The following is a 27,319-nucleotide window of genomic DNA, read 5'->3' as shown; positions in this document are numbered from 1 at the left end:
ACAGTGGCAAAGAAAAACTGCTTGAGATGGAATGAGGAATAAACCTTGAGTGGATCCAGACTCAAAAGGGGGCCCATAGGTGACATCAAATGTCCAGTCTTTATTGTTTCCATCGTTGTTGAGGTTGTCAACTGTTGAATGATGTGCGCTTTAATGAAATTTCACAAACTCTAGCTGAGGGAGGTGGGAGCACAGTGGTTGAGGCATTGGACTCTGGATCAGGAGGTTACAAGTGCAAATTCCAGCACTACCAATATGCCACTCCTGTGCCCTTTAGCAAGGCCCTTCTTGTTGTAAGTCACTTTGGATAAGAATGTCTACCAAATGCCGTAAATATAAATTTAGAGCGTATTCTCAAATTGTCTTTGGCAAGGGCCTACATTGAGTTGTATAAGATTTACTCAAACCCTCTCTCATCGATCGTTCTCCAACAGAGAAGAAACACATTCAGCCTAATTAATTCCACATTCAGATACTGGCTGCTTCACCTTCAGGCCCAGACTTTATTCTGGCAGGTCATGAAGTGCAATCAATTACAGATCAACAAACTGAGGACTGAGTGATGCACAAATCACATGTTCCAACCCTAATAAGAATCTTAAGTGCACCATTTCTAATTTGCATCTCTTTTTGTTTTATTGTGTTACTAATTATTTTAGATTGAAATATGGAATGGGTGTGAATACTCATAAGTTTTATTAAACTGAGAGTACAGGAGTGAAAACAAAACTCAAAATGGCAAAGTTGACTTCTATGGACAAACTCATTCATTGGAGTTTTATTGATTTATTTGATGAAATCATAAAAAATCATCTGATCTGAAACCTGGGATATATAAATATTTCATGACATAATAATTTTGTATTACAGTTTTGTTTTTAACTGATTACTCCATTAGGAGTTTGTGCAGTAGGCGTATTACCCCTTTCTTTTTCTTTTTTCTCACTTTCCTTTCTCTCTTTTTCTCTCTGGACAAATATTTATATATACAATATGTGGACAACGGTTTGTGTCGACACCTGACTAAAAGATTCTTATGTGCTTTTTAAACATCCCATTCCACATTTAGTCCCCATATGCTGTTATAATAACCTTCACTTTTCTGAGGAGATGTTCCACTAGATTTTGGAGTGTGCTTGTGGAAATTTGTGATCATTCAGCCACGAGGGTTTTAGTAAACTCATGTACTGATGTAGGTGAGGTGAGGAATCCCGGTGTGCAGTCAACGTTCCAATTCATCCCAAAGGTATTCAACAGTGTTGAGGTCTGAGCTCTATAGCAGACCACTCAAGATCTTCCCTCCAACCCATGCAAATCACATGCTCATTTAGCTGGCTTTGTGTACAGGAGCATTTTCATGCTGGAACAGATTTGAAGGAAAAATGAAGGAAAAATTGTATGCTACAGCATCTAAAGACATTCTGGACGATTGTGTGTCTCCAAATTGTGGTAAGAGTTTGGGGAAAATCACATATGGCTGGAAAAGTCAGGTGTCCCAGTACTTTGTCCATATAGTGTATATATATATATATTTGCAAATAGCACACATATACACACATTTGTAATATGCAGGAATTGATTTTGTACAGTTTGGTGGATGAAATCTCACTCTGAAAAATCTAAACTAATAAAATATAATATCTTAATTTAAGGTGGTCACAGTTTGGCTTTAACATCTCTGGTCCAGTGTGTGAACTTATGTGGATGTTCGCCAGAACGGAAAACAAGTCACTGTGAGAAAATGCTACTGCTGTTACAGTATAGTAATAAACACTGTGGAGGTCTGACTGTTTCACGGTCGATGTGTTAAGATCTACATGTGTGAAAATCATTCATTTCTTACCTGTTGATGTTTTTCAAATTCCAGTTTAATAGGAGACTTGATGCAGTTACATGTGTCCTGGTAGGTCTGTTTAAGAGCCAGATCCATCAGGTGCTTGTGATAGGCACCTGCTATGTTCCCACAGATAAATATGATGATGTTGGCCAAAATCTGTACAGAGACAAAACAGGAGCTTGAGTTGGCTTTGTTACACTCTGATATATGAAATTCCTGGAATGAAAAGATGCTTATAGTATCGACTACATGAGCTCTTGTGGGCATGTTGTGTAGTTTTGGGGTGAGCTGAATTCATAAAATCAAGTAAAAAAGCAGTCATCCATATGCCACTATATCACTAAAGAGTGGATAAACCACCTCTAAAGTCTTGAGCATTCAGTTTAAGATATCTAAAATAAAAAAAGGAAGCTATGAATACACACTCACAGGACAGCACCAACTACAACCACTTCTGTACACGCTCCCCCTCCAGATACATGTGGTTACATGGCATCACTTTGTATCAACAGGAAGAGGGGAATGAACCTTTCCCAACTGTGGCATCTCTGGGAAAATGAATGTGGGTGCCAGAGACAGGATGTAGCCAAGAACACCACTCAAAAGCGTCAATCATTATAATTAGCCTCCAGGACCTCCGGCCATTATTGCTCAGACACGCACTCACACACACATGCACACACACACACACTATTAGCAGGTTAAACTGGTCCAGAAGCAGCAATTACACTGCTTTTGTTTAACAATTAAGAGCAAACAGAAGCAAGAGCTGCAGTTTTTGTATGTAAACAATGATTGTACTTTAATGGTCACATGTCGGCGATTACATGGAAAAGGTCTGCTGTGTACTCTGCTTTCTTTCTCTGCAAACCTCATCGCTGTTTATTCGACGAACAAGCAGCACATTTACATCCTGATCACCAAGAACTGTAATACAGACCATCTTTAGACTTTACACCGATTGGTGCAAAAAACTAAAAAATTCAGCGGGCATCCGTTCTGCAGGCATTCTTTCAGATAGAAATCTAAAGAGAGAGACAGAAGATGTGTAGAGTAATGAAATATTCTACTTAAGTAAACGTACTGTTCCTTCAAAAGAATTGTATTTAAGTACAATTTACCGGTTTAAAAATCTACTTAAGTAAAAGTAAAAAGCAGACGTGGGAAGTGATGAAGTACAAATACTTAGTTAGTGTACTTAAGTAGATTTTTCTGGTATCAGTAGCTTTACTTCACTATCTATTTTTCAGACAACTTTTTACTTTCACTCATTACAGTTATTACACAAAAATCTGTATTTTCTACTTCTTACATTTTCAAACCAGACTTGTTGCTTTAGTTTCAATCTATTTGGTGACATGATCAATATGTTTCCTTCTCATTGCTCACCATTTTCAGCCCATCAGCTTATCTCATTGCACAGCTTTTACAAACTCCAATTGGTGTATTATTTCCTAGCTCTCACAGACTTAGGCTAGTTTTCGAAGCTACAACGAGCAAAACAGAAGGCAACAAGAAGTTTTGGGATAATATGGATGAGACGGAGGGAGTCAGTGATGTAAATATGACTGAGAACAGAAACATTCCTGATCACCTGATCATCATCATCTTTTCTCTGCTTGTGTTCTATATGGGAGACGTTCAGCCTGGATACATTCATTAGAAAACAACATTTCATTCTTTTGTATTAATATAGTGTGAGGTCCAGTTACCAGTGTGACACTAAAACAGGTAGCAGTAATGGCTACATTTTACTTAAATACATGTCAGAGTCAAAATTTCTTTACTTTAACTTGAGTAAAAAAGTGTAGTCAGGAGTATCTGTACTTCTACTTAAGTGAAGGATGTGTGTACTTTTGCCATCTCAGGTAAAAATACGCTTATTTATATTTTACTTAGAAATAAGGTTATTAGAGGGACAGCGCATGTAGGACGTTTTGGAGACAAGGTGAGGTAAGTGTGATTGAGATGGTTTGGACATATGCAGAGGAGGGACATGAGGTTTATCGGTAGGAGAATGCTGAGGATGGAGCCACCAGAAAGGAGGAAAAGAGGAAGGACAAGGAGGAGGTTTATGGATGTGGTGAGGGAAGACATGCAGGTAGTTGGGTTGAAAGGGGCAGATGAAGAGGATGATCCGCTGTGGCGACCACTAATGGGAGAAGCCGAAAGAAGAAGAAGAAGAAGAGTTACTTGTTAACAGCGGGGGGTGGGGGGTTTTAGTGTAGCTCAGAACGCACAAGGAGATATAAAGCATGGACTAGTTGTTTTTAATTAACGGAACCCCTTTACAAATTAAAGTGCAATAACAAAAAAAACAATACAGTCCAGGATTGAGTCGAATGTGACCTTTGCACTTTCTCAGCAAAAAAAATAAATCTCCTGTTATAATGTCATTTATGATAATGAGAGAAAGAAAAAATTCAGAAATCGACAACTTGCGATTAAACAGAGTCTGCATCACTGGGGTCTGTCTTGTCCGTCTCCGTCTTTCCTTCTTGTGAGTTAGGCATGTTTGTTCTCCGCCCATTAACCAATCAGTGCAGTCGATTTCAGAGTGCAATTTTTTCCCTCACTAGCATTATTTAAAACATTTTTTTTTTTTTTTACCCAGTTGCTCTGGACATGGGCACCTACTAAATGCTGCAAATGTACATAGTTAAGTAAAATTCTTCTAACAAAACATAGGTAAAAGTAAAATTACAGATTTGAAAACCTACTAGTAGAAGTACACAAAAACTAGTCAATTACAAAAACATGAATACATGAAATTCTGTACTTTCCACCTCTGGATTTCAGTTACCAGTACGGAGGCTACAGTGACCCAAATAGTGCTTTGGTCACAGTGCAGGGCTTAGAACCATAGGAATCCCTGGAGGAAAAACTGAACAGAAGGTTCCTCAGCAGACAGCCAAGAACAGGAATCTAAAGCTATAATGGATGCAGATTAGACAGTTGGATATTTAATGGGTAATTAGGCCTTTCCTGGCAATGAGGTCTCTGGCTTCTAAGGAACATTTTTAATAAAGAAAAAAGTGTGTTTATCGGTCATGAGAGAACTCTTAATAAGTCATTCTGCTAGCTGTAATTACCGAGCAGTGGCTGTAACAGACAGAAGACAGATCCAGGCCGGCAAAAAACGCTGGCATAATTAGAAATCACACACTCCTGAAATCACACTGCTGATTCATCACTAGGGCTCATCCCCCTCTGTAGTGCACACGTCCTTACATACAGTATGCCGAAGACATATAATTGCTTCTGAGTGATAGAGTTAAAAACTGATTTTTGACAAGTCATTAGAGAAAACTGGAGATGAATGATCAAAGTGTCTTTGGGTCCAGTGCAGAAGTGCTTTAGAAGGATCTCTAATGAGTTATTTTAACAATACTGAAGCTCACTATGGAGAGACGTGAAAAAAATATCAGCCTACAAGGTAAGAAAACAAGTATGAAACCATTGTTAGCAATTAATTAATCTGGAAACGGGCTTCTGTCGATAGAGGAGAAGAGCGCGTGAGCGACTAATCAGAGGGAACAGCGGGAGAACAGGCACATGGTAGTTCCTCCCTAAATAAAATCAAAGTGGTAGTAAATAGACCAAACGCACCAAAAGGATTTTGTTCATTTTTCGAGGCAGGGTTGACACGACATAAAGGGCTCTTAATAAAGAAATAAAGTGCAGCGTGTCGTTCCGAGCTTAATGGAGAACCGGCAGTTCGTTTTTGTCGAATCGTCCATGCCAGGTTGCTATGGCAATTGGGGCCGATGATTAACCTCTGGTTAAAACAATCATTTTCCAAAAAGCTCTCGTTTGCTCAAGGCATGTTGCAAAAGTCACCAGAAATATAAGGGAACATACATGTGCTGGTCTGTTCTTGCCTTTCAGAGGTGCGCCTCAGGAAAATGTGCAACTATACAAAACTATCAATATATATATATATATATATATATATATATATATATATATATATATATATATATATATATATATAGGTTCATTTCAGATTTAGACCACATTTGGGCTTATAATAAACTCCACTCTTCTGGAAAGATGTTCCACTAGATTTTGGATTGTGCTTGTGGAGATTAAGATAGATAGATAGATTCAGAGAAGGTCATTCAAGTTCTTCATTCAAGAAGGGAAAATCGAATGCTACCACATTCAAAAAGTGCCTCCAACTTTGTGGTAACGGTTTAGAGAACAACAACATGTCGCTAAAAAAGTCAGGTGTTTCAATATTTTTGTCTAAATGATGCATTAAGGAGAAACAATGAGATGAACAGGTTTGGCTTTCCTTGTTCAAATACAGGAAACCTTTACATATACAGTATGTCCATTATGTATATATATATAACCAATGCTTTTGTCCATTATGTATATAGATGACCTAACATATACTGTATATATATATTTATGTAATAAAATACCATTTGTGAACTAGTCATTCATTTATTTATTTATTTTTCTTTTATATAACTGGAAAGCTGTGTTAGAGAAAGTGGGCCAGCATCATCAGTGACGATATCGGTGCCAATAATATTTTTGTTGGCTGTATACAGTACGTAAAGTGTGATGATGATAAACTTGTCTGGAACATCAGGGACATGTATGGAACTGGCTTGAGTCTAAGGTCGCTGTGAAACAGACACAGCTTGTTATAAAGCAAGGGAAGCCGTCTGGCCTGTGCTCAGTTCTGGCAGACGGGCCTCATCCAGGGAATCCTGCCCAATGCACGATGCCACATCACAATGCCAGCTTTATAACAAAAGACAAGACTATGTAATTGTCTCTCATCCATATATTCGTTTCCTTTATTCACATGCTGCTTGTTTTGGAAAATTATGTCATGTAGTGTGATAATTGATGGAGATATAATAATTATGTGTATTATTTAGTGTTTTATTTATGTGAATCCTTAAAGGTTGTATTGCCCAAATAAACACTTATACAATATACTTCATTCTAGCTGACGTTTGGATAAATGTGTCCTGACTAGTACTTATTTTCATTTTAAGACCCTATAAGGTTAATCCAGAAACACTGAAGTGTCATCTTTTGAAATTCTGAATAAATTAATGAGTACATTTTCATGAATACTGGGCTTTCGGTGTAACACATGGGCAGGAAATGAAGTCTATTTATGCAGATGAGCTTTAATAGAGGTCTCGTCTTTCTGCGGATTGCCAATTTCCTTGTCCTATATAAAACACAATAACAAGCTGAATGATAAACAGCATCAAGAGCATTACGCATATTGAAAGCAGCATGCCTGCAAATTACAGCCAACAACACAATGAACCACGGCAACGTTGCAGCAAAGTCACTTTTTTCCCACCTTACAGACAATAAGATAAAAAAAGAATTTCCTGGACCATAGTGTAATATATTCAAATTGCACACGTCTCTTAACGAAGCACAAATTGTCTTCGCTGGCTTTTTTTTTAGATTTTTATAGGCCAAACTGTGTCCTATTTTCCTACTTTCCTCTGCTTGCGTCTATATGTGTTGCTGTCCAATAAACACAAAAATAGCTAAGAAGGGATGCTCGCAACACACAGACCAAAAAAATAAATAAATAAAAAACACTACACAAACAAAAAGACTCACCTGCCAGACGAGTGGCTCGGCATGCCGTATTGTGTTTGAGAGGCAGACGCTGAGGACCAGAGTGTGGGAGGAGGATGTGAGGATGCTGGCGATGATGGCGTCCCGCATGGAGAATGGTAGCATGGTGTAAACCACGAACACTATGAACAGAAAGAAAGAGACCTGCAATGGAGCGAGAGACAGAAAGAGAGAGGGAGATAAAGGTATACAGCTTTCAGTAGGTATAGAGACATTGTCACAGAGCAGCTTGGATGTAGATTTAGATCTCTAATCAGCAAACCAGAGGAAACATCAGTGAGAAAACGATTAGTTCTTCTGAGTCACAATAAGACTCCTAACGATCGAATCGTACATGAACGACCATCACTGGAATTTGAGTGAAGACAGGAGAGTGCACTTAATTCAACTACCAATAGAAATGAAGACAGCAATAAAATAATCGATATGTGCTCTGCTTATGTAGCATCAGTGTTGGATTGATCACAAGACAGTATTTAAGACCAGAGAAGCAGTTCTTAGGTACAAATAAACAACATTCAGGTGCAATTCAGCAGTCGGTTAGAACTGAACCCTGCTCTGTTTCCCATTTATGGTGGTGTTTTTTTGTTTTTTTTTTAGATGAAAGCACAAAAATGTGTGTGATCGAGGTAATCTCGGCCTTGAGCAAACTCTGAATCGACACGTCAGCAGTACAGCAGTAAGTTTACCTCCTGCAGTCGAGTTGATTCAGAGTTTGTTCACTTTCTCACTGTGTTTGGACCAACACTACTACAGATCTGTCCTTCAGGAGCAAAATGTGGGCTGCAGAAATGCAAAGAAAAAGTGAATAAAGTGCAGGAATAGGACAATCTAATAACCTTAATATGTATTATTAATATTGTTATATTTATATAATTATCTAGTCATTTGGTGAGCTTGCACTCTGTTGTTTTATGTGCAAAACCAAAGCTATTGTGTGTAGTGTAAGTATTCAAAATAGCGAGTAGAAACATATCCATTTCTTAACATCCATTAGGGTCTAAAACTGTTATGCAGCAACATCGTCAAGGTTCCGAATGCTGTGACTTTGTTCGAAATGTTTAAGTGTGTGTAAATACACACATACACAAAATCATTGACATTATGCTTTTACGCTGTTCTTGTTGTAGTACTCATTTGCGCAGGGTAGCTGAAGGTGACACTCGTTTCATGCAGGAAAGATCATTTGCTGGTATTGATTTTCTCCCCATTATAAAAGCGGAACTTTTCTGAATCATTGACAACATGAGTCTTTGGCACAACAATGACTTTTAAACCCAGTTATCATCGCCATTTAGTCGCATTTCTAACTTAAGCAAAACCTCGGCTTTGAACTGAAAACCGCAGCCAATTTCAGTCTGTCTGTTTTTTGGGTAAGTGAGAAGAACCACTGATGACCCAATTCAGCTGCTTCTGCTTCTGCTTCTGCTCTAATCACCTCTTCTGACTGGGCCTGTCCTTCACTGATTCACTGGGCGAATCGCTAGCACTGGCAGCGATGTTATTTATTTAGAGTTTCTTTCTGAATAGGGAAATGATGAGCCATCACCAGGAGCACGAAAACACCGGGGTCTGATCATCTGCCAAACTGCACAGTGAAGTAAATCAATAAGCAGAAGTGCAGAGACAGTCTCATTACTGAGACACGTGCTATGCTTACTGAGATATGAAAGTTACAGAAAAATAGATGTTGTTTGGAAACAGTGTTCCCATCCATTATTCCCGGGGAACGACAGACAGTAAGGTTTCTGACTCACCTAACGCAATCTCCTGCAACGACTGGATATAAAATATCACTGAGAGATAGACTGAGAAAACACAGCGCATGCAGGGTGATAAAAATGATGGAGGGCTAAAAGAGCTTGAAATATGTTATAATGCAAGAAAATAAAAGAAAAATGTGTACACTGTAAAACAAAACTTATTAACAGATTGAAATGTTTAGGATTAAATTTAAATAAGGAAGTGAAAAAGGAAGTAAAGAAGGAAGGTAGGAAGGTGATGCTTTTCATGAAATAGATATAAATAAAAATTCCTTTTCATCATTTTTGTAATTTCCTAAAAAAATATGTTAAACAAACGAATAAAGATTGAAGCACCACTTCTTGGCATAATGTAAAAATAGATAGATAGATAGATAGATAGATAGATAGATAGATAGATAGATAGATAGATAGATAGATAGATAGATAGATAGATAGATAGATAGATAGATAGATAGATAGATAGATTTTAGATGTTTTTATATAAAAAATGAACAAATAAACATTGAAGCAACATACATTTTCTATCAAAAAGATAGAAAACAAAGAAAGACAAAAAGAAGGGTAGTAAAAAGAAAGAAAGAAAAAGAAAAACGAAAGAAAGAAAGAGATTAAACGAAAGAAAGAAAGAAAGAAAGAAAGAAAGAAAGAAAGAAAGAAAGAAAGAACAAAAATAAGAAAAAGAAAGAAAGAGAGAAAAGGAAAAAGAAAGAAAAGAAAAAGAAAAACGAAAGAAAGAAAGAGAGAAATGAAAGAAAAATTAAAAAATTAAAGAAAGAAAGAAAGAAAGAAAGAAAGAAAGAAAGAAAGAAAAGAAAGAAAGAAAGAAAAAAGAAAATTAAAGAAAGAAAGAAAGAAAGAAAGAAAGAAAGAAAGAAAGAAAGAAAGAAAGAAAGAAAGAAAGAAAGAAAGAAAGAAAGAAAGAAAGAAAGAAAGAAAGAAAGAAAGAGAGAGAAAGAAAATTAAAGAAAAAAAGAAAGAAGGTAAGAAGGTAAGAAGGAAAAAGAAAAAGGAAAAATGAAAGAAAGAAAGAAAGAAAGAAAGAAAGAAAGAAAGAAAGAAAGAAAGAAAGAAAGAAAGAAAGGATCACATGAAAGGCTCACATGATTGACAGACAGGCTGCTCAGGGGCTCTGTGAGGTGAATGAACCTGAAGGCCCACTGTATCTCTGTGATAAAAAGATCCTTGGTTCACTTTTTTCTTTCTTTTTGCTCTGGTGAACGTGTTAAAATATGACTCATCTAATACAAGCCCCTGTGCAGACTGAATAAAATATCACTTTCAACTTCAGAGCTGTTATATTACCCATGAATGTTTTCACATATGGGTGAGTTCTCATTAAATATAAAACTGACATGTACTAATGTAATTAATTAATGCAGCTGAATTTTATATCTGATATAAACATTCACACATCCACTTCCTCTCCAGACGGCGATCGGGCGGCGTAAACGTACTGCAAGACATTTCATCGGAGTAGACGGGAAGTCAAAATACCATGAATTCCATCTAATGATGTCATAAAAAATTTAAAGTACGATTACTCATTATTAATGATGGCCTGAGGAGTTATATGAAACTTAATCAGAGATAAAAGTGTCCGCTGTGAGGAATCCTATTTTTGGTTTGAGAGTAATTAGGAGTTTAAAAGGAATAGTGATGTAAAATACAGATCTTATTATAGATCAGTTTCGTTTTGAAAAATTTTTAATATATATATATATATATATATATATATATATATATATATATATATATATATATATATATAAAGTAAAAAAGTATAACTCTGATGTATTAATGTGTGCAGATCGCTACAGACGTGTTTTGCTAGTCGAACTTGTCTGTAACAGCTTCGCTCTGTCCAGCCAATCAGAGGACAGAGAAATGCTAGCTGCTCTGTGAGGCGGACTTGAAATCTGATTGGTTAAAGGAACAGACCCGTTGCTAATATAATCTAATGTACATGGGCCAGCACTACTGAGTGTAAAGGCTCTGGGCAGATTAGACTGACATGGCAGCAAATAGAGGCTGAAATCTGATTGGACAAAAACTCTAACATCCACATACACATACTGGAAGCAGTGCAGCCAAGAGAAACGCTACGAAATGAAGAGAATAAACTGTTGAGAATAAATGAATATAATTTCATAGAACAAATATTAGAATTTAGGCCAGCAGAGAAGGTTTTGCTGGCCCTGACCGCCCACCACTGGTAAATTGATATAGATTATTTGAAAATCAGTCTATTTTTAAAGAACTTTATGAAGCACCGGATTATTAGCTGCTCAGTCTGAGAGAAAGAGTTATGATAATGATAACCATTCGCTGAAGTGTGCATGATGTGGAGGCTAAACGGCCGCTGTGTCCATCGGTGCAAAGCAGAAATAAAGTAGACGCTGCCTTGAAATCATAACAAACATCCTTTTTTGACCAAATGATCTCTAATATTAAAAATATATTTCAATGTGGAATAAATGCCTGCATACTGCCTTAAGAAGAATCAGAATTTCAACATTTCATGACAATTGTTTTCTTTATGGTTTTAGAAGCTAGGGTTTAGAGACAATACTTCACCCCTGAAGCAGAAAGGGTTAAGGGCCCAACACAGGCAGCTGGGCAATACTGGGGCTGAGAATTTGTGTGAAGTATAGGTACAGGAAGTGATAGCTCGGTGATTTTTGCATGTGTTCAAATCCCAGCCCTGTCATTGTATGCCCCTAAACAAGGCCTTTAACCCTTGACTGCTCCGTTGTATAAATGAGATAATTGTAATTCATTGTTTATAAGGAAATCTGCCAAATGCAATGAACGCAAATGTATACAGTATGTAAGGTTTCTCTCACTGTGTGTCTGTAACTATAGGAAAATCTGAACTTATAAAGAACTGATGTGCAGGAGACATCTACATGTCACTATACAAGCAATGATACAGGGGATTTGTACTTTTAGTCAAGTACAGAAACGATGTACTGCATCCATCACTGAATCTTTCACACCTTGTATTTAATGATCTAACTTCACCACAGGGGGATTCATTGATTACAGAACGATTCTGACCCAAAGAAAAAAAAAAAAACACAAACCCTTTGTGGTTTGTGTATGTTTATATGGGCAGCTTGGTTCTCGACTGATTGGAGCACATTGGATCAGATCCACTTTCCATGCTTTTGTTAATTAAATCGTTTAATTGTGGCCTCTAAAACAGCATGAAAAAGCTGAAGGACTCTAATGGAGTCTGCCTGGAGTAAATGTTTCCTACAGCACTGAGCGGTGGTCTGTACACCTAGTCCCTATCATCTTTCACTGATGCAATGAAATCATGAACAGTGACAACATGAAAAGCATGAAATATCTCCAACATGTTGATTACGGCTCAACTTGTGCAACAATCAGTCAGTAGTCCAGGAAGGCTGAGGCTATACTGACTTTTAATGTTCATGGTTGTATGTAATTAGCGTGTTTCCTATGAAGGTTACAGCAGAAGAGTAAATGGTTGGATGAAGAATGTAAAACAACGTAATGACCTTTCTTGTCAATAATTTACATTTATCGTATTTATGCAACTGAGGAGCTATAGGGTTAAGGGTCTTGCTCAGGGGCAACCATCGGATCCAATGCTTTTACCACTAAGCTACCATTTAGGACATTCCACCCTTATCCAGACCAACTTACAATTACAATTTGAAGGGATTTGAACGCACAACCTTTCAAGCTCAAGTTCAACACTTTAACCACTAAGCTTTCACATCCCCATGTTTCTCTCATGGGCAGGGAAGGAGAAATACACACTCTGTAATCAACAAGACTGATTTAACAGCCTAAAAATATACTATATATACTGCTTCTCCTATTGTGTCACTATTCCAGTGCTGATTAAACCTTGGGAATGTACTTTCTTTTTTATTTATTATACTAAAGAAGAATTGAACTAAAGAAAAGATGACTGTCACTGATTGGCCTTGGGCTCCTGAATACCATTATTTATCTAAAATCTCAATATGACTAACAAGAAGTAAGCTGTTGAAGAAAAATGACACAATTTACACTGAATGTTTTGGGGGACATCTGGAAACAGAAAGGAAGACAAAGAGACATGAGAATGACAATGTTTTGTATGTAGACGTATTTTCGGGCCTCTTAGTTCCAGTGATGGGAATTTTAATTCTACAGCATACAAAGGCATTCATGTTTGTGCCAAATGAAATAAATATGAATTTGATGGTCAATTGTACTGTATATGTACTTTTGGCCAAATTTGAGGACCTAGTGGTGAAAGCAAGTATTGGTTAGTATTGGCCAACTGTATAGTTGTCAACTATTTTCCACATACTTGCAGTGCTGCAGGTAGAACCCCACAGTCAAATAGGGCATTTTCTTGAGAATGTTTGTGATTCTTTTTATGTAAAACTCTCCATTGAAGTAAAAAAAAAAGTGGTGGACGAAGTCAAATAAGGTCACGAGTGCTGTGGCGAGTTCGAGTCTGGAGTTTCTTCCATCATTTATTTCTCTCAAAATGTTCTGCTTACTGTTGAGCTGACGTTGAAACTGTATGTTGTAATAAGTAGATACCACCGTTCAAAACAAGTTAAAATCAAAACACACGCTCGTCCCTAAATGGTTGTTTGCTGTGCACTTGACCAGTTTTAATTCACTCATAAATAAAAAGCAACGACTGATTTCGCAAAAATGTACTTGAGTAAAAAGTGAGATATTGAACTAAAAATGAATTGAAGTTAAAGTAAAAGGAGCACGTTGGATCGCATCCACTTTCCATGCTTTTGTTCATTTAAGTGTTTGATTGTGGCCTCTTTTTTTTTTTTAAACAGCATGAAAAAAGCTCTTCTCTGAGGGACTCTAATAGAGACAGGCTGCCTGGAGTAAATGTTTCCTACAGCACTGAGCGGTGGTCTGTACACCTAGTCCCTATCATCTTTTGCTGGTGTAATCAAATCATGAACAGTGACAACATGAAAAGCATGAAATATCTCCTACATTTTGATTACGGCTCAACTTGTGCAGCAAGCAGTCAGCAGTCCAGGAAGGCTGAGGCTTTAGACTTTTAATCTTGATGTCTTCCTATGTGTTGCCTATGAAGGATACAGCAGAAGAGTAAAAAAAGGGCTGCCCGAACAGATACGTGAAAAAGTTACTGAAGTACAGCAACGATTGACTTCGTTTCTGTTCACCACCGAAAAAAATGGGGAGCATTTTATTGCTTACATAAGCAGCTTGAGTCTGGAAGTGTAAAATGATTACGATCAAATGAACCCCCGACTGTTCTACAACCTCTCACTGACAATAACACATGTCTAAAGGACATAAAGGTCATTGTGATTATTAGACCTGGTCTCTTCCTTGCTGAGCATAAACACAAAGGCGCTCTGGGGCCACTCAGGTGAGCCGACCGAGCTACGATTGCCTCGTCATTGTGTTTCTGCCTTCATTGTGACTTGCTGACAGGAGCCGTGTCACAATTTCTTCCATTATGTTTTTGTGCTCCCAGCATAATGCTAAAACCTCTTGAATGGCCGTAAATATCCCCTGTGAACAAAAAGCACAGCTTCCAGGTGCCGGCTGTGATAAGCTAAAGAGCAAGCGGCGCTGCACTTCAGAGTGCCACCTGATGAAGCGGTCTTACTTTGAATGCGGCGTGTGCTTAATGGAGTGAGGCGGAAAAAGAGTGAGTTTGGTGATAAAGGGTTAGAGAAAGGAGCGGTGAGAGAAGACGTCAGTGGAGCTTCTTAATAATGCAGCGCCAACAGGTATTAATATTCCTGCCAGGAGAAAAAAAGAAGGGGGGGCAAATGAAGAGAGAAGATAAAATTAGATGCGATGTGAAGGATGTACCTGATTTAAGTACATCTGGAATATTCGAAATGGTTTTTTACTGTTTCCCTGAACAACCATTGTGTTATCATAGGTAGGATAAAATCCTGCATAAAATAAGATTGCAGCTGTCAGGGTTTAAAAAGGACATTCACCCAATTCATGCCACTTGTACAGGACATGGAGATTAATAACAACTGTGTGGCATCGTTCCATTTTTTTTTAACATTACGGTCTACAACATCCAAAGAACGAACTGAGTGTGTATTCAAATGAGAATTCTTTCACGGTGTAAGGTTATACAGTGTCAAAAGCGTGAAAACACCTTGTCTTTAATGGTTAATGAGAGACACATGTATGTTCTTTTTGTTTCAATGCAAAAACTGACAAGAATTGGGCAGTGAATGACTTCTAAAAATCCTAACTGGACATGTTTGTCTCTAACAGAACAACTCATGTAACATGGAGAACAGGAGAGAAGATGTTAGCACCCCCACAGTCAAACATGAAGGAGAAAGCGTAATAGTTTGAGCAGGGAAGGTTGGAGACTTATTCCGGTTGAAAGAAACCAACATGGCAACCATTCCATACTTCAACACCATGCAATTCCATCTGGACTTTGGCTCATTGGATCTGACTTCACCATAAAACAAGACAATGAGCCGAAGCGTACATCCGAGTTCTTCAAGCATTATTTAGAGAGCAAACAGTCATCTGAAGGATTCTCGATCATGGACTGACCTTCCCAGTCACCACACCTAAATCTTATTGAACTGCATCACAGAAAGAAATCTCAAACTAGTGAAGAACATCTTCCAGCATGAGGTACAGAATGGCAAAGTATTGAATATTTGGAGAAACAAACTGTCTGCATGCCCAAAGTACGAAAATCTGTTATTCAAGCTAAGATAAAGCTAAAATGCTAAAGTGTAACATCTGTACATTAATATATTTTTTTTTCAGTCGAAGCAAATCTTCATACCATCACACAACCCAGTTTGTTGCATAAAAACAAACAGAACATGTACGCGTCTCTCTAAAACCAGAAAAGACTGTGTTTTGAAACTTTTAACAAGCACTGTAATTGAAAACATTGAATAATAATAGTATGTGATTCATCTGAGTTTATCATGATCTAATGGTGAATGAAAGCATGGACTAATCAACAACTGATAAAGCGCTAACTTTAAAAAAAAACAGAGTGATAATGAGTCACATATTTGTTATTTCATGCACTATTTAGATTTTGGGCTGCAGCTGAAGTATTGTTGGTTTTATGCTGATTCCTCATCCTGTACTGTATTTTAGATCTTGGTGTCTCTACTAATAAGCTGCTGACTGAAATGAGGTACGTGCGATTAGAGAAACCAACAAGGGAGTCTGCTAATGCACACTGAAGCTCAGTAGAGCCGAACATGGTGGCAGATAGAGATAGTAATCATTGATAACAATGTCATAATAAAACTGTTAAAATCAGATTGTATATGTTATTTAAATGTATTTGAGGACCGGAATATCAAATATATTATAAACCGGTTAAAACAATAAATATTGTATGTAAAAAACTTTCCAGTAAAATCTTGACACATTAGTAATCAACTTCATCTTCTATGCCAGTGATGATGTCTGGCAAAATACCTTAATATATTTTATTTCAATATTTTATTTTTTTAATATATATTTTAATATATTTTAAATATTTAAATATGATATTTTTATTGAATATTTTTATCAAAAGTTTTCCTTAATATTTTTTATACAAATACCTCCTATTTGATCAAACATTTTACTAGATTTTATTTTATTTTTTTTACATTTGCATGTTTATTTTCGTAGTTGATGCAGAATTTTTGTGACAAAACATCTACTTATTATATTAATGTGTTAAAGTGATTGTTAGAAAATGTATGTTCCTGTTTATAATTGAAAAGAAATGTGACAGAAAAGGAGATTTTTTTTTCATTTCAGAATTTCAGATTGTGTTGAAGGTTTGTTTATTCATTGTTGAGTAAAAGACATGCAAATTGTTTTGACAATTTTATTACACAGTTCATTAAATGGTTGATTTGTGCTTTTCCATTGAACTTTTTAACTTTTATCGTTAGTCATTGTATTGGGCTACGTTTCATGTCATGGCTTTTCCGTGGAGGGGCCAATAATAATGAGCTTACTATTAACTATTTCATGTAGCAACATTAGCTCATGATCAGGTAATGCATCAACTATTAATTCCACATGCAGTATTACAAATAGTATTCAGTCCATTTAAAGGTAATGAATGAAGGTAAAGTACATGAACTGTGGCCTGTGTTTTGCTGGAAAGAGGGAAGTAGTAACTCTGTGGTTACCATGTTGGACTTTGGATCAGAAAGTCATGAGTTCAAATCCCAGAGTCACCAAGCTGCCACTGCTTGAGCAAGACCCCAGTTGTATAAATGAGGTAAATCTATAACGCTCTGGATAAGGGAGTCTGCAAAATACCATAAATAAAGCTAGCAAATACCAAATGGTGCTCGAATGGTAAATTGCAGGTAATTATCCACGTAAGTCACGACTAGCAGTAAACCAGACGTCATAAAATGGTCCATGTTTTGTTCATATCAAGGTTGTTCAGATCAAGAGTAGGATTTGATACTCCTTGCTCTACATTTAAAAGTTTACTTGAGTCTCTAGTCAAACTAGCTTGCAGGTTAACTAGCTTTATTTGAGTTATAATCTATGTAGAACTTGGCTAAATGCTCAAAACAATAAGCTAGCTAAGATACTAGCAAAAATACTGGGTGATTTCATGATTGCGGTACACACCGATATTACGGAGTTGCATTTTTCTGATTACAACCTCCAAAATCTACTGCACATACAGGACAGATGTCAATGATGGTTCCTGTTCAGGGATCTAACACTGACTCTGGTGCTCCTGAGCGCTTGCTCAGAACCTAAATCAGAAGAGTTCTGTAATATTGTTTTTATCATTTTAGCATTGTTTGTAGTTTATACCCAAGGTGAATAGCAATACCTTCTCTTCGGCATATACAGTCACACTTAATCATACATCCACTCCTGCTGATAACCTGCTGTTACTACCGGTTCGAAGTGGACAGGTGGTTTGGGCGCCTCTACATACCCCCATTTAGAAGTTTCTCTGTTTAGACTCACTAGGGTTAGAAGTGAGTGCCCTTCACTGTATTTTTGGGCAGGTTCGGCTGTACATAGGTAAGGAAGTTGTTTAGATTTGTTCTTTGTTTTGGCACCATCACTGTGTCCATTTCCACGGTTTGCTATTTCAAGCTTGAACCCGTCTGTTTGCTTCTTTCTTTTGTTTTGTTGTATATAGACCTGTCACTTATGCATGTAAATTTGTATTATACACTAGAAAGTAAAGTAAAAGAAAGACTAAAGCTGGGTTTTTAGTCATGTCCTTTTTTCCAACACCCATCCCAAAAACACCAAATATTACTCCCTAACCTAGACTTCAAAAAGGAACGTAACAATGAGCTTCCAGAACAATGGAGGCTTCAGGGTTCGATTCTCCAGAGCCGAACTCTGTTCTTGCAAAAGATACTTGCTCAGTTGATGAAGTCTATCCTCAAAATTTCGAACCAGTGAATGTGACAGACATAATGTATCAGCTTCATTAAACCTTTAATGACCTCTTATGTCCTGTTTATGGGGGCGGAGTCACACAGGACGAGCCCACGACTGTCAATCGGGATAGAAACGTGTTAATATCTACAGCAATTTGGGTTGCCTTAGCCCACCTTAACTACTTGCCGAAAAACTACTTAAGACATTCGACCTTGCTGTGACCCTGAGTTTGTTGTTTGGATTAATTCCGTAGTTGAATCAGTTCGACTGTTGTTTTAAAGAACTCTGTATAAATCCCACAAACACTCAACTTTTTTGAAATTCAGTATATCACACTGAAGGACATTTTCACACAGCATAAAAAGTAGCATAAAAAGATGTACGTTCAAGTTCCACAGTGTTCACGTCCAAAAAGGTTGTGTGAAGAAGTAGTTCGCTCAATCTCAGCCACTCAGACATTATCTAGATGATGAAGATCATTTTGACGTGGAATATCCTTCACGGTTATGAATGCTACTTTGCCATATTCGCTCAAATTGGCTAATTCGCTGCTAAAACCTCTTTAAATTTGTAAAGTATTTATTTAAAAGCCTGAAAGCGAAGCTCTACACGGCCTGTTGCAAAATAAAGAAGTGTCATTCTGTTACACAATTTTTCATGCTGGGTTCGAGTGTGCTAATAGCAGTACTGTGTGGCCAGAGCTTTCACAACGGGGGCCACTAGATCTTAAAAAAAAAAACACTTAAAAACCCTGTGTCATTTACTGAAGCAAATAACAAAGAAGCGGTTGCACGTTGAGAGACTTTTAAAAATTTGAGTGACTATGCCAAAAAATAGTTTTTTTCATAGCCCACGTAATGAGCGCTAAAGTATATTATTTGTGTTTATGGGTATTGCTGTATTGTTTCACTCCACAGTGGCAGAGTTGCATGCACCAAGCTTGTGTGTGTGGGGGAAAAACGGATTTATAGCAGAATCCAGAGCACAAGGTGTGACAGTTTTCCCCTGTGTAGCTCATCTACTGATTCAGAAGCACATTGTGTGTGTGTGTGTGTGTGTGTGTGCATGTGCAGCCTTTCATCTAAGATCCACGTTATAGAGTACCTCAGGTCCCATCCAGGAAATTTGATTGGAGTATGAGTCACTTTCGGTCCTGATAATAACTGAATAACCGAAATGAACATCAATGACTGTATGTAGCTGTGAATTAAGCACAGCTACAACAGTCATTGATGTTTATTTCGGCAGCGGATCGATTCTGCAACTCGGGTATGATGAAATGTGATGCTAAAAGTGTGCCGTGCTCTTGAGGGGCTGGTAACAGCTAAATGAGTAGCTGCAAAAATAAAGAGGAAGTATTGAAAAAAAAGAGCATACTGAAAGGAGGAGGAATATGTTGTGTGTGTGTGTGTGTGTGTGTGTGTGTGTGTGTGTGTGTGTGTGTGTGTGTGTGTGTGCGAGATAGCGACAGTGTGGATTGCCAAATAGCAACAGTGTGATTTGAATGTCTATAATTACTGTAATACAGTACGTGCAGCCGTGTCACAGGTAATAATGATTCACGACGCGTTACAATACGTCGCTGTGTTTCGGGGGTGGGGGTTGGGGTGGGGGAAGCAAAACGTGAACGATAAAGCTTTATACTAGCTAAAGCCTAACAACAGGATAAGTTTGCATGTAATGACAGATAAAGTGAGAAAGGCACGTCGCAGCGATCTCTCCGGTCTCACCTGGTCCCACGGACACACGATCCCTCCAGAGAACATGAAGAGGTAACCCATGGCAACCAGGCAGCCCCAGATGAGCAAGGAGAAAAGGCGGAGGAGCTTCTTGAAGACTGATTCGATGCAGACGAGGATGAAAATGGCAAGGAAGATGGCCAATGTGGTGGGCACAGTGATGAGGAAGGCTAGGTGGTCCTCCATTACCTGGAGAGAGAATGAAGAAAAAGTTTACTAAGGAGCATCAATGAAGCTCTTCTAGTAGATAAATCCAGGTTAAGGATTATACATGAGTGCAAACTGCCTAAAAATTGTTTAGGATTTTTATTTTTTTTCAGAATAAGGTCACATCTTGCACATTCTTGGAAAGAGCGTTAAATGAATTCATAAAATTTTAATACCTAAAATTACATTTTTTTCAATTTTTGAATCGATTAGTGCGCATATTTGCATTTGAGTATCACTTCATCAGTCATTGTTTGCCATCCACTGCTCATTGGGAAGGGCCTAGCCCAATCGGGTGCATTTTTAACCTTCAAACAATAAAACAGATCTATAAATTATGTAAATGCATTCGAAACTCTAAGATAAAATATGAACGTATAAAAAAGAACGCACAGCAATGCTATAAAGCCCAGAGGGTTAGAACAGGATTTAGGAAACCGGAGGCTAAGGATCAATACGGGTATAAGCCATGATATAGGACCGTAAAATAGTATTCCACAGCTTGGGTTGCTGCGATACAGACACCCAGGAGGCAGAAGAACATGTGCATGAACCGTTCAGGCCAATGCGACCTTTACACCCTTTCTCTCTATTCACATCCTTCTTTTTTTCTTGTGGGTTAAAGAATACAAAGTTTTTCCCCCCTCAAGAGGAATGTAGCACTACAGCATGGGGTGAGCCTCTGGGAACTTATTTAAATATGACATAAACGAATAGCTACAACACAACATCAGAATGAGAAGAATGGGGATTTTTTTAATTAATTTTTTTACGCTGTCTGTTTATAAAGAACGCCTTTTGGGTTGGGAGTTCAGTCGAGAACGTCCAGGCTATAGACATTTACAACGAGGCCACAGCAACTCTAATAATCCCTCCTGAAATGAGCAGAAAAGCATCTTAGAATGCTGAAGGCTGTGAGTTCAAATCCCAGCTACACCAACTCCCCTGAGCAAAGCTCTTAACCACATAAACATCAGATAAAAAGTTGTATACATGGGATAAAATGTAAGTCGCTCTTACATTTGCATCTGCCGAATGGAACGAATGAATGAAAATGGCATTGCTGCCGCACGATTGGATAATTGCATAAACAGTACATAAAAATGCTTCCTACTGCAAGTTAGTATTTTCTATCCCCTTATTTTTTTCTGGTTTAAATACAACATTTTGTGTCTATGTGATGGTCTAAAAGAAAGAAAATCCTGGCAAGCTGAAAGGTGTGAAGTGTTATTAATAAACTGCAAATAATTAATTCAACAATCTATAATAAGAAACTGGCAGGTAGGTAAACAAGTCGCTGTGTCATACCGAGGATTTTTATATAGCCGTCAGTGTTTTCCTCATTTATTACCTCAGGATTTTATATTTATACGCTTATATGCACAGCATTTTCGATATGATACATGCAGTATGATCAGTCGGTCCTCAGTAAGCATGGCTTCTCAGGTAATCAGTCTGCGAGAGCATCATTAAGACCGAGTGAGTCACCAGTCGTAAGAGGAGACACCCTCGGGAGTGGAATGGACTCAGGAAAACTCGTTCATGCACGCACACACACACACACACACACACACACACACACACACACACACACTGCATCTCAATGAAGTCCTGAGGAAGTCGTACAGCTTCACAAGCAACTAAGCAGCAGAGATTCAAACACTCATTCGCAGCTTGGAACATGGCTTTCCGGAGGATGGATGAATATGCTAAACACGCATATCAAAGTCCAATTAGCGCTCTCAGTCACTGATTGCATGATTAGCACTAGAACGCCAGTCTTCCTTTTTTTTCCAGGCTCGGTGCCCCTCTTGCTGTTTCTCTGGGTTAAAGCTAAATCTGCAACACTTGCTTGCTTATCATCGTGTCTGCTCGGCCACTAAACGAGGCCACAAACGCAGCTAATTAGGCATTGGAGCCCATTTGAATCCATTTAAACCCCATTTTTTATGTGGTCACAAAACGCTTTATTACATCAGAGGCCCTTCCTGTTCATTCACCTTATCTATCTGGGCCACGCGTGTGTGTGTGTGCTAGTTTGTATGTGTGCGCATGCATGTGTATGGCAATGCGTGGGTGTGTGTGGTTTTGGAAAGAGCTGCTGATGGGACAAGAATGTGAAAAATGTCACCCAATGTCAGCAGTTCGAAACTTCACAGACTCAAGCTGTAACACGGAAACACATTGAGGCTTCTCTCTCTCTCTCTCTCTCTCTCTCTCTCTCTATTTATTATCTGTGTATGAGAGAAAACCTGATAAGGAAACACTTGTGTGTTGTGGGTTTTTTTTCTCTCCCTTGCTGGTATATTTTTAATCCTGCACTTTGCATGTGTGGGTGTGCAGTGGGAGTAACCCGGAGCCTGTTAACACCTTCGTCGACATGCATCGCTTATGTGCAGAGGATTAAAGTCTGCTGAAGAGTGCTGCGTCGATAAGCAGGTCTGCATTCGCCACTTCCGAAACTCGGCTTACACGAGCACAGATACGGAAACCTGCGGCGACAGATACGCCGCCAATGCAAGATTTGTAACCTGCCAAACGACAACAAATACAATGAAACCCTTCTATCCTGATGGATGGGTGTGGTGTCTTCCAGTGTAACCCCGCCCCCATCTGCAGGCTTATTTAATGGTTTGATGAAGACAAATGTCCTCACAAATTCGCCGGTTGAAGACCTATGGGAGATTTCGCTTTGAAGCTGGGTGTTAGTCGCCACTCTCCATCATCATCATCGTCATCATCAGGACACAGAGTGCATCGTTTCAGTGCAGCTCCAGAGATTCAACCCCGAGGTGCATTCACACTGTCCTGGTGGCTTGTAATAAGCCTATCACCTTGTTTTTGTTGTCCTTCTTGTCAACTTTTGGTCTATATTTCCTAGAAATCTCCATTTCTTAGAAATCCAAGGACCACCAAAGTCAGTGGTTGTTCTTAAATAAAATACATGAAAGGGAAAACATATTCCAGAGTAAGTACTGTAAAAAAACAATACAGAAAACATAATGAATCATCCAAACAGGTATCTTTCTCAGTCCCATGTTGTTAATGACTCGTTTCCCACAGGTTGATTTTATTCTGTGTGTGGGTGAGAGGTTGGATAGTTTGCACATAATAGACTGATGTCAATGTTTTGGCAGCCAAACAGATACCATAGAGGCTTTTTTTTTTTTTATCAAACATGACATACTTGATACACTATAAGATATTCAATTAAATTACATTACGTTTTAAATTGCAATAAATTCAATATTATTTGTAAATCACTTTTAACCACGGACATTGTCCCCCAGGGCAGATTTATAGAATGAATTAGGGTATAAAATATGAATGGATATACATTCATGCCTAGTAGTTTATTCCTTAAACTTTTATCCCTAATAAGCAAACCAGCAAAGAAAGTGGGAAGGAAAAACTACCTGAAATGGTAAAACGCTTGCTATGCTTCAGATTCAAAGGTGAAATGGTGCATCAGTAAAAACATGATATCATTAATTCAATTCAATTCAATTCAATTCAATTCAATTCAATTCAATTCATTTTTATTTGTATAGCGCTTTTAACAATGAACATTGTCTCAAAGCAGCTTTACACAGATAATGTGGTGATTAAAAGTGAGTCTTTATAAGTAAGTTTGTCCCTGACGAGCAAGCCGATGGCGACTGTGGCGAGGAAAAACTCCCCGAGATGGCATAAGGAAGAAACCTTGAGAGGAACCAGACTCAAGAGGGAACCCATCCTCATCTGGGTTGCACCGAAACCATTACCCTCTATATTATCCTTGGGACGGAATTGAGAATGCATCATGAAATTTTCATTGTAAATATTACAAGATCACTATATTGCCAAACGTTTGCAGACACCTGACCTTTCCAGTCATATGTGGTTCTTCTCCAAACTTTTAACACAAAGCTGGAGGCAAAAAATTGTACAGGACGTCTTTGGACGCGGTTTAATACAATTTTGCGAATTACAACTCCATCGATTGGTAATATTCTTTATTATGCATGGTATTTGCTTACTATGCTTAATAATGGTCATAATTTTGCTTGAAATCACAGCTCGGTTCCGTCTCTCGATGTGTTCCGCACCATATATTCATATTTGTGTCCTGCGTCCCACCGGGTTCCAGTCCCAATACACACCTCTATTCTCACCCAGGAGCCCAGTGACCCTAGCAGGGAAGCTTTCAAAAACCATACTTCCCTTCGTTTATTCATATCTCTTCTTCTATCACTATGAACACGTCATCCGTTCGAGCCGAGTAGTGTATTCCCTAAAGACTGTTAATGATTTAGAGCGAAACATATATTCGATTGTGGTTTTTGAGAGATATCTACCATTAGCTTTAATCTAATGAATCTAAAATGACGCTCTGGACTTTCTCACAAAATAGCTTCCAGTATATACATATTCTTCATTAGAAAAAAAGCATTAAAGATACAGTATGTACTGGTATATATGGTTATCAGAAGCTATTTATCCACTATGTTTTTCAGACTACCTTCGAGAGCAGGTCATTAGATGATTATGGAGGATTTTTCAATCTGTGAAGCCCAATAAATCCCAATCCAGTCACACTTCCTGTGAAGCTAGCAGCTATGCAGATGTGCTCCAAATGTGCATTAACTAAGTGGCTCCTTCTGCACTGTCTCTTTGGACAAAAATTAGTTCTGAAAGGAAAATGGATAGTGAGTCTGCAGAGAGTGAATATGTGGTGTGTGTGTGTGTGTGTGTGTGTGTGTGTGTGTGTGTGTGTGTGTGTGTGTGTGTGTGTGTGTGTGTGTGTTTGTAAGTGATGCATTATAAGGGTGGCTTTAGTCCACAGTTGGTCTTTCAGTGTAATTTGAAAAGGGACAAAAAAGCGGGCCTAGATCTCACCCCTAGATGCTTTATCTAGCTTGAGACAAGAACTCAAGCAGGTTTTTTTGTCTCACCTTTGCTAACAAGCATAAAAAAAAATCGACTCGGATCACATTTAGGGTCCAGGTATGGACACGAAACCCAGCCACCTTCTGTATATACAAGACTCATTTTGATTTCACGCTCAGTTTTAGCGCGCAATAAACGATTTCACTCGTTCTCAAAACAAGCTCCGCACAAGGTAAGTGATTAGCCGCGCTCACATCGATTTTACACGCGGCTAATGATCAACTGATCTTATCAAGTTAATTCGCTTTTCCAATTACGCGCCCTGTAAGCACTGCTCGAGTGAGAGGGAATTAAAATCCCTCCGTTCTAAGGAGCCACTAAAGAGTCGCAAGTGTTTTTTCGCTCTGGAAACACAAGATAAGCATTTTGAGGAGGGGAAAGAGCTTCCTGTGCTCAGGGAGAGAGGTTAAAAGGATTGAAAAGTCAAGTCTGGAGTGGGGATTTTTTTTTTTTTTGCATGGATTTTGGATTTTTGGATTTGGTTAGCCAGTATGTCCTAATAATAATAATAATAATAATAATAATAATAATAATAATAATAATAATATGGTACATTATTAAAAACAACAACTCCTTTCATTCCTCTGAGTAATTGAGTAAACTTTGAAATATAAATATAACTATTCAAATGCTCCCTATTTACACATTTCTAAGGAGCTTTAAAAGATTTATTGATATCCGGATTCAACCAGTCTCATTCAAGTGACCAGCCAAATAGACTAATGTTTATAAGAATTCATTATATTAAATATTTAGTGTTAAAAATCTCTGTTTCATGAACCTCGGTTGAGTCGAGACCCTGTTTTGACGGTCGCTGTTGTAAATTCATACTTCTAATAGTCCTGCTTATTAGTTACAGTTAATGTATAATCGTTCTATCAATAATCAGCATGATCTTATACGTTAGGAAATGACATTTTTTGAAACGGTAATAAAACATGTATAACAGGTGTATAACAGTAGTCATGTGTGTATAATACATGAATGAGAATTAAAGAAATTATAATAATCATCATCTTTATTTTATATAGAACCTTTAAAAGTAACATCTCAAAGCGCTTTTTAAGCATGGAAATAAAAACAATAAATAAAATAAAATAAATAATAGTGTTAATAAAGAAGAAGCGCAGCATTTCAGCACTAGACTTTGCTGTAGCCTGAAGTGCACAAGTCCATTCCTTCCCACTCGCGCTAAACAAATAAGGAAATAAGTGCAAAGAGAAGAATAATACGGAGGCATTTTGTGTTCGAAAAGATGAAAATGTTTAAAAGTTGAGCGACTCTGAATTCGTACACAAGGACGCGCTTGGGAAAGAGAGACTGGCCTCAGTCAGGAGTTGACCAGAAGTCCAAAAGCTTTGATGAAAAACCACACTCACCAGTCCCGAGGCAAAGAAGACGGCGAGCAGACACACACATGCTCCCATGATGATGAGGAGGAGGAAGACGATGAGCGGGTGCTGCTGGCTCATGCGGTAGTACGACTCGTAGAGCCAGTCAGAAGACTTGGGTCCCCGCACGTCCTCCGGCCCCTCCAGCACATAGGATCTCTGCAGCCGAGCCATGGGGCCAGCCTGAAGCCCGGAGCCTTCCTCCTCCTCTTCTTCCTCTTCAGCCTCCTCCTCCTCCTTCTGCTTCTTCTCCTGCTCTTCCACCACGGGTCGAGCGTTCAGCTGCAGCGTGCCGCCCAGGAGCGAGCGGTGCCGAGGCACCAGAGAGAGAACGGCCGCACGCAGCATTCTCCAGCCAACATGATGAAGTGAGCGCCTGAAAGCGAGGCAGAGAGAGGAAGAGGGAGCGGG

The 27,319-nt window shown here is 38.3% G+C and overlaps 1 protein-coding gene across 2 annotated transcripts in view; it reads right to left on the bottom strand.

Moving 5' to 3' along the window:
- Window positions 1-27,319, bottom strand: part of adcy2b (adenylate cyclase 2b (brain)) — a 68,718-nt gene extending 41,399 nt beyond the window's left edge. For both annotated transcript variants that reach the window (XM_046844023.1, XM_046844024.1), the window contains exons 1-4: window positions 26,897-27,319; window positions 20,373-20,570; window positions 7,448-7,609; window positions 1,844-1,993 (exon numbers count right to left, since the gene is read on the bottom strand). In XM_046844023.1, the coding sequence (XP_046699979.1) occupies window positions 1,844-1,993; window positions 7,448-7,609; window positions 20,373-20,570; window positions 26,897-27,256 (870 nt within the window). In that variant the 5' untranslated portion in view covers window positions 27,257-27,319. The remainder of the gene's footprint in view (window positions 1-1,843; window positions 1,994-7,447; window positions 7,610-20,372; window positions 20,571-26,896) is intronic.

The sequence above is a fragment of the Silurus meridionalis genome, chromosome 29 (assembly GCF_014805685.1).
Source record: "Silurus meridionalis isolate SWU-2019-XX chromosome 29, ASM1480568v1, whole genome shotgun sequence".
NCBI classification, from domain to species: domain Eukaryota; kingdom Metazoa; phylum Chordata; class Actinopteri; order Siluriformes; family Siluridae; genus Silurus; species Silurus meridionalis.
The sequence above is the reverse complement of the archived record's forward strand: the minus strand, read 5'-3'. Positions and strand labels throughout refer to the sequence as shown.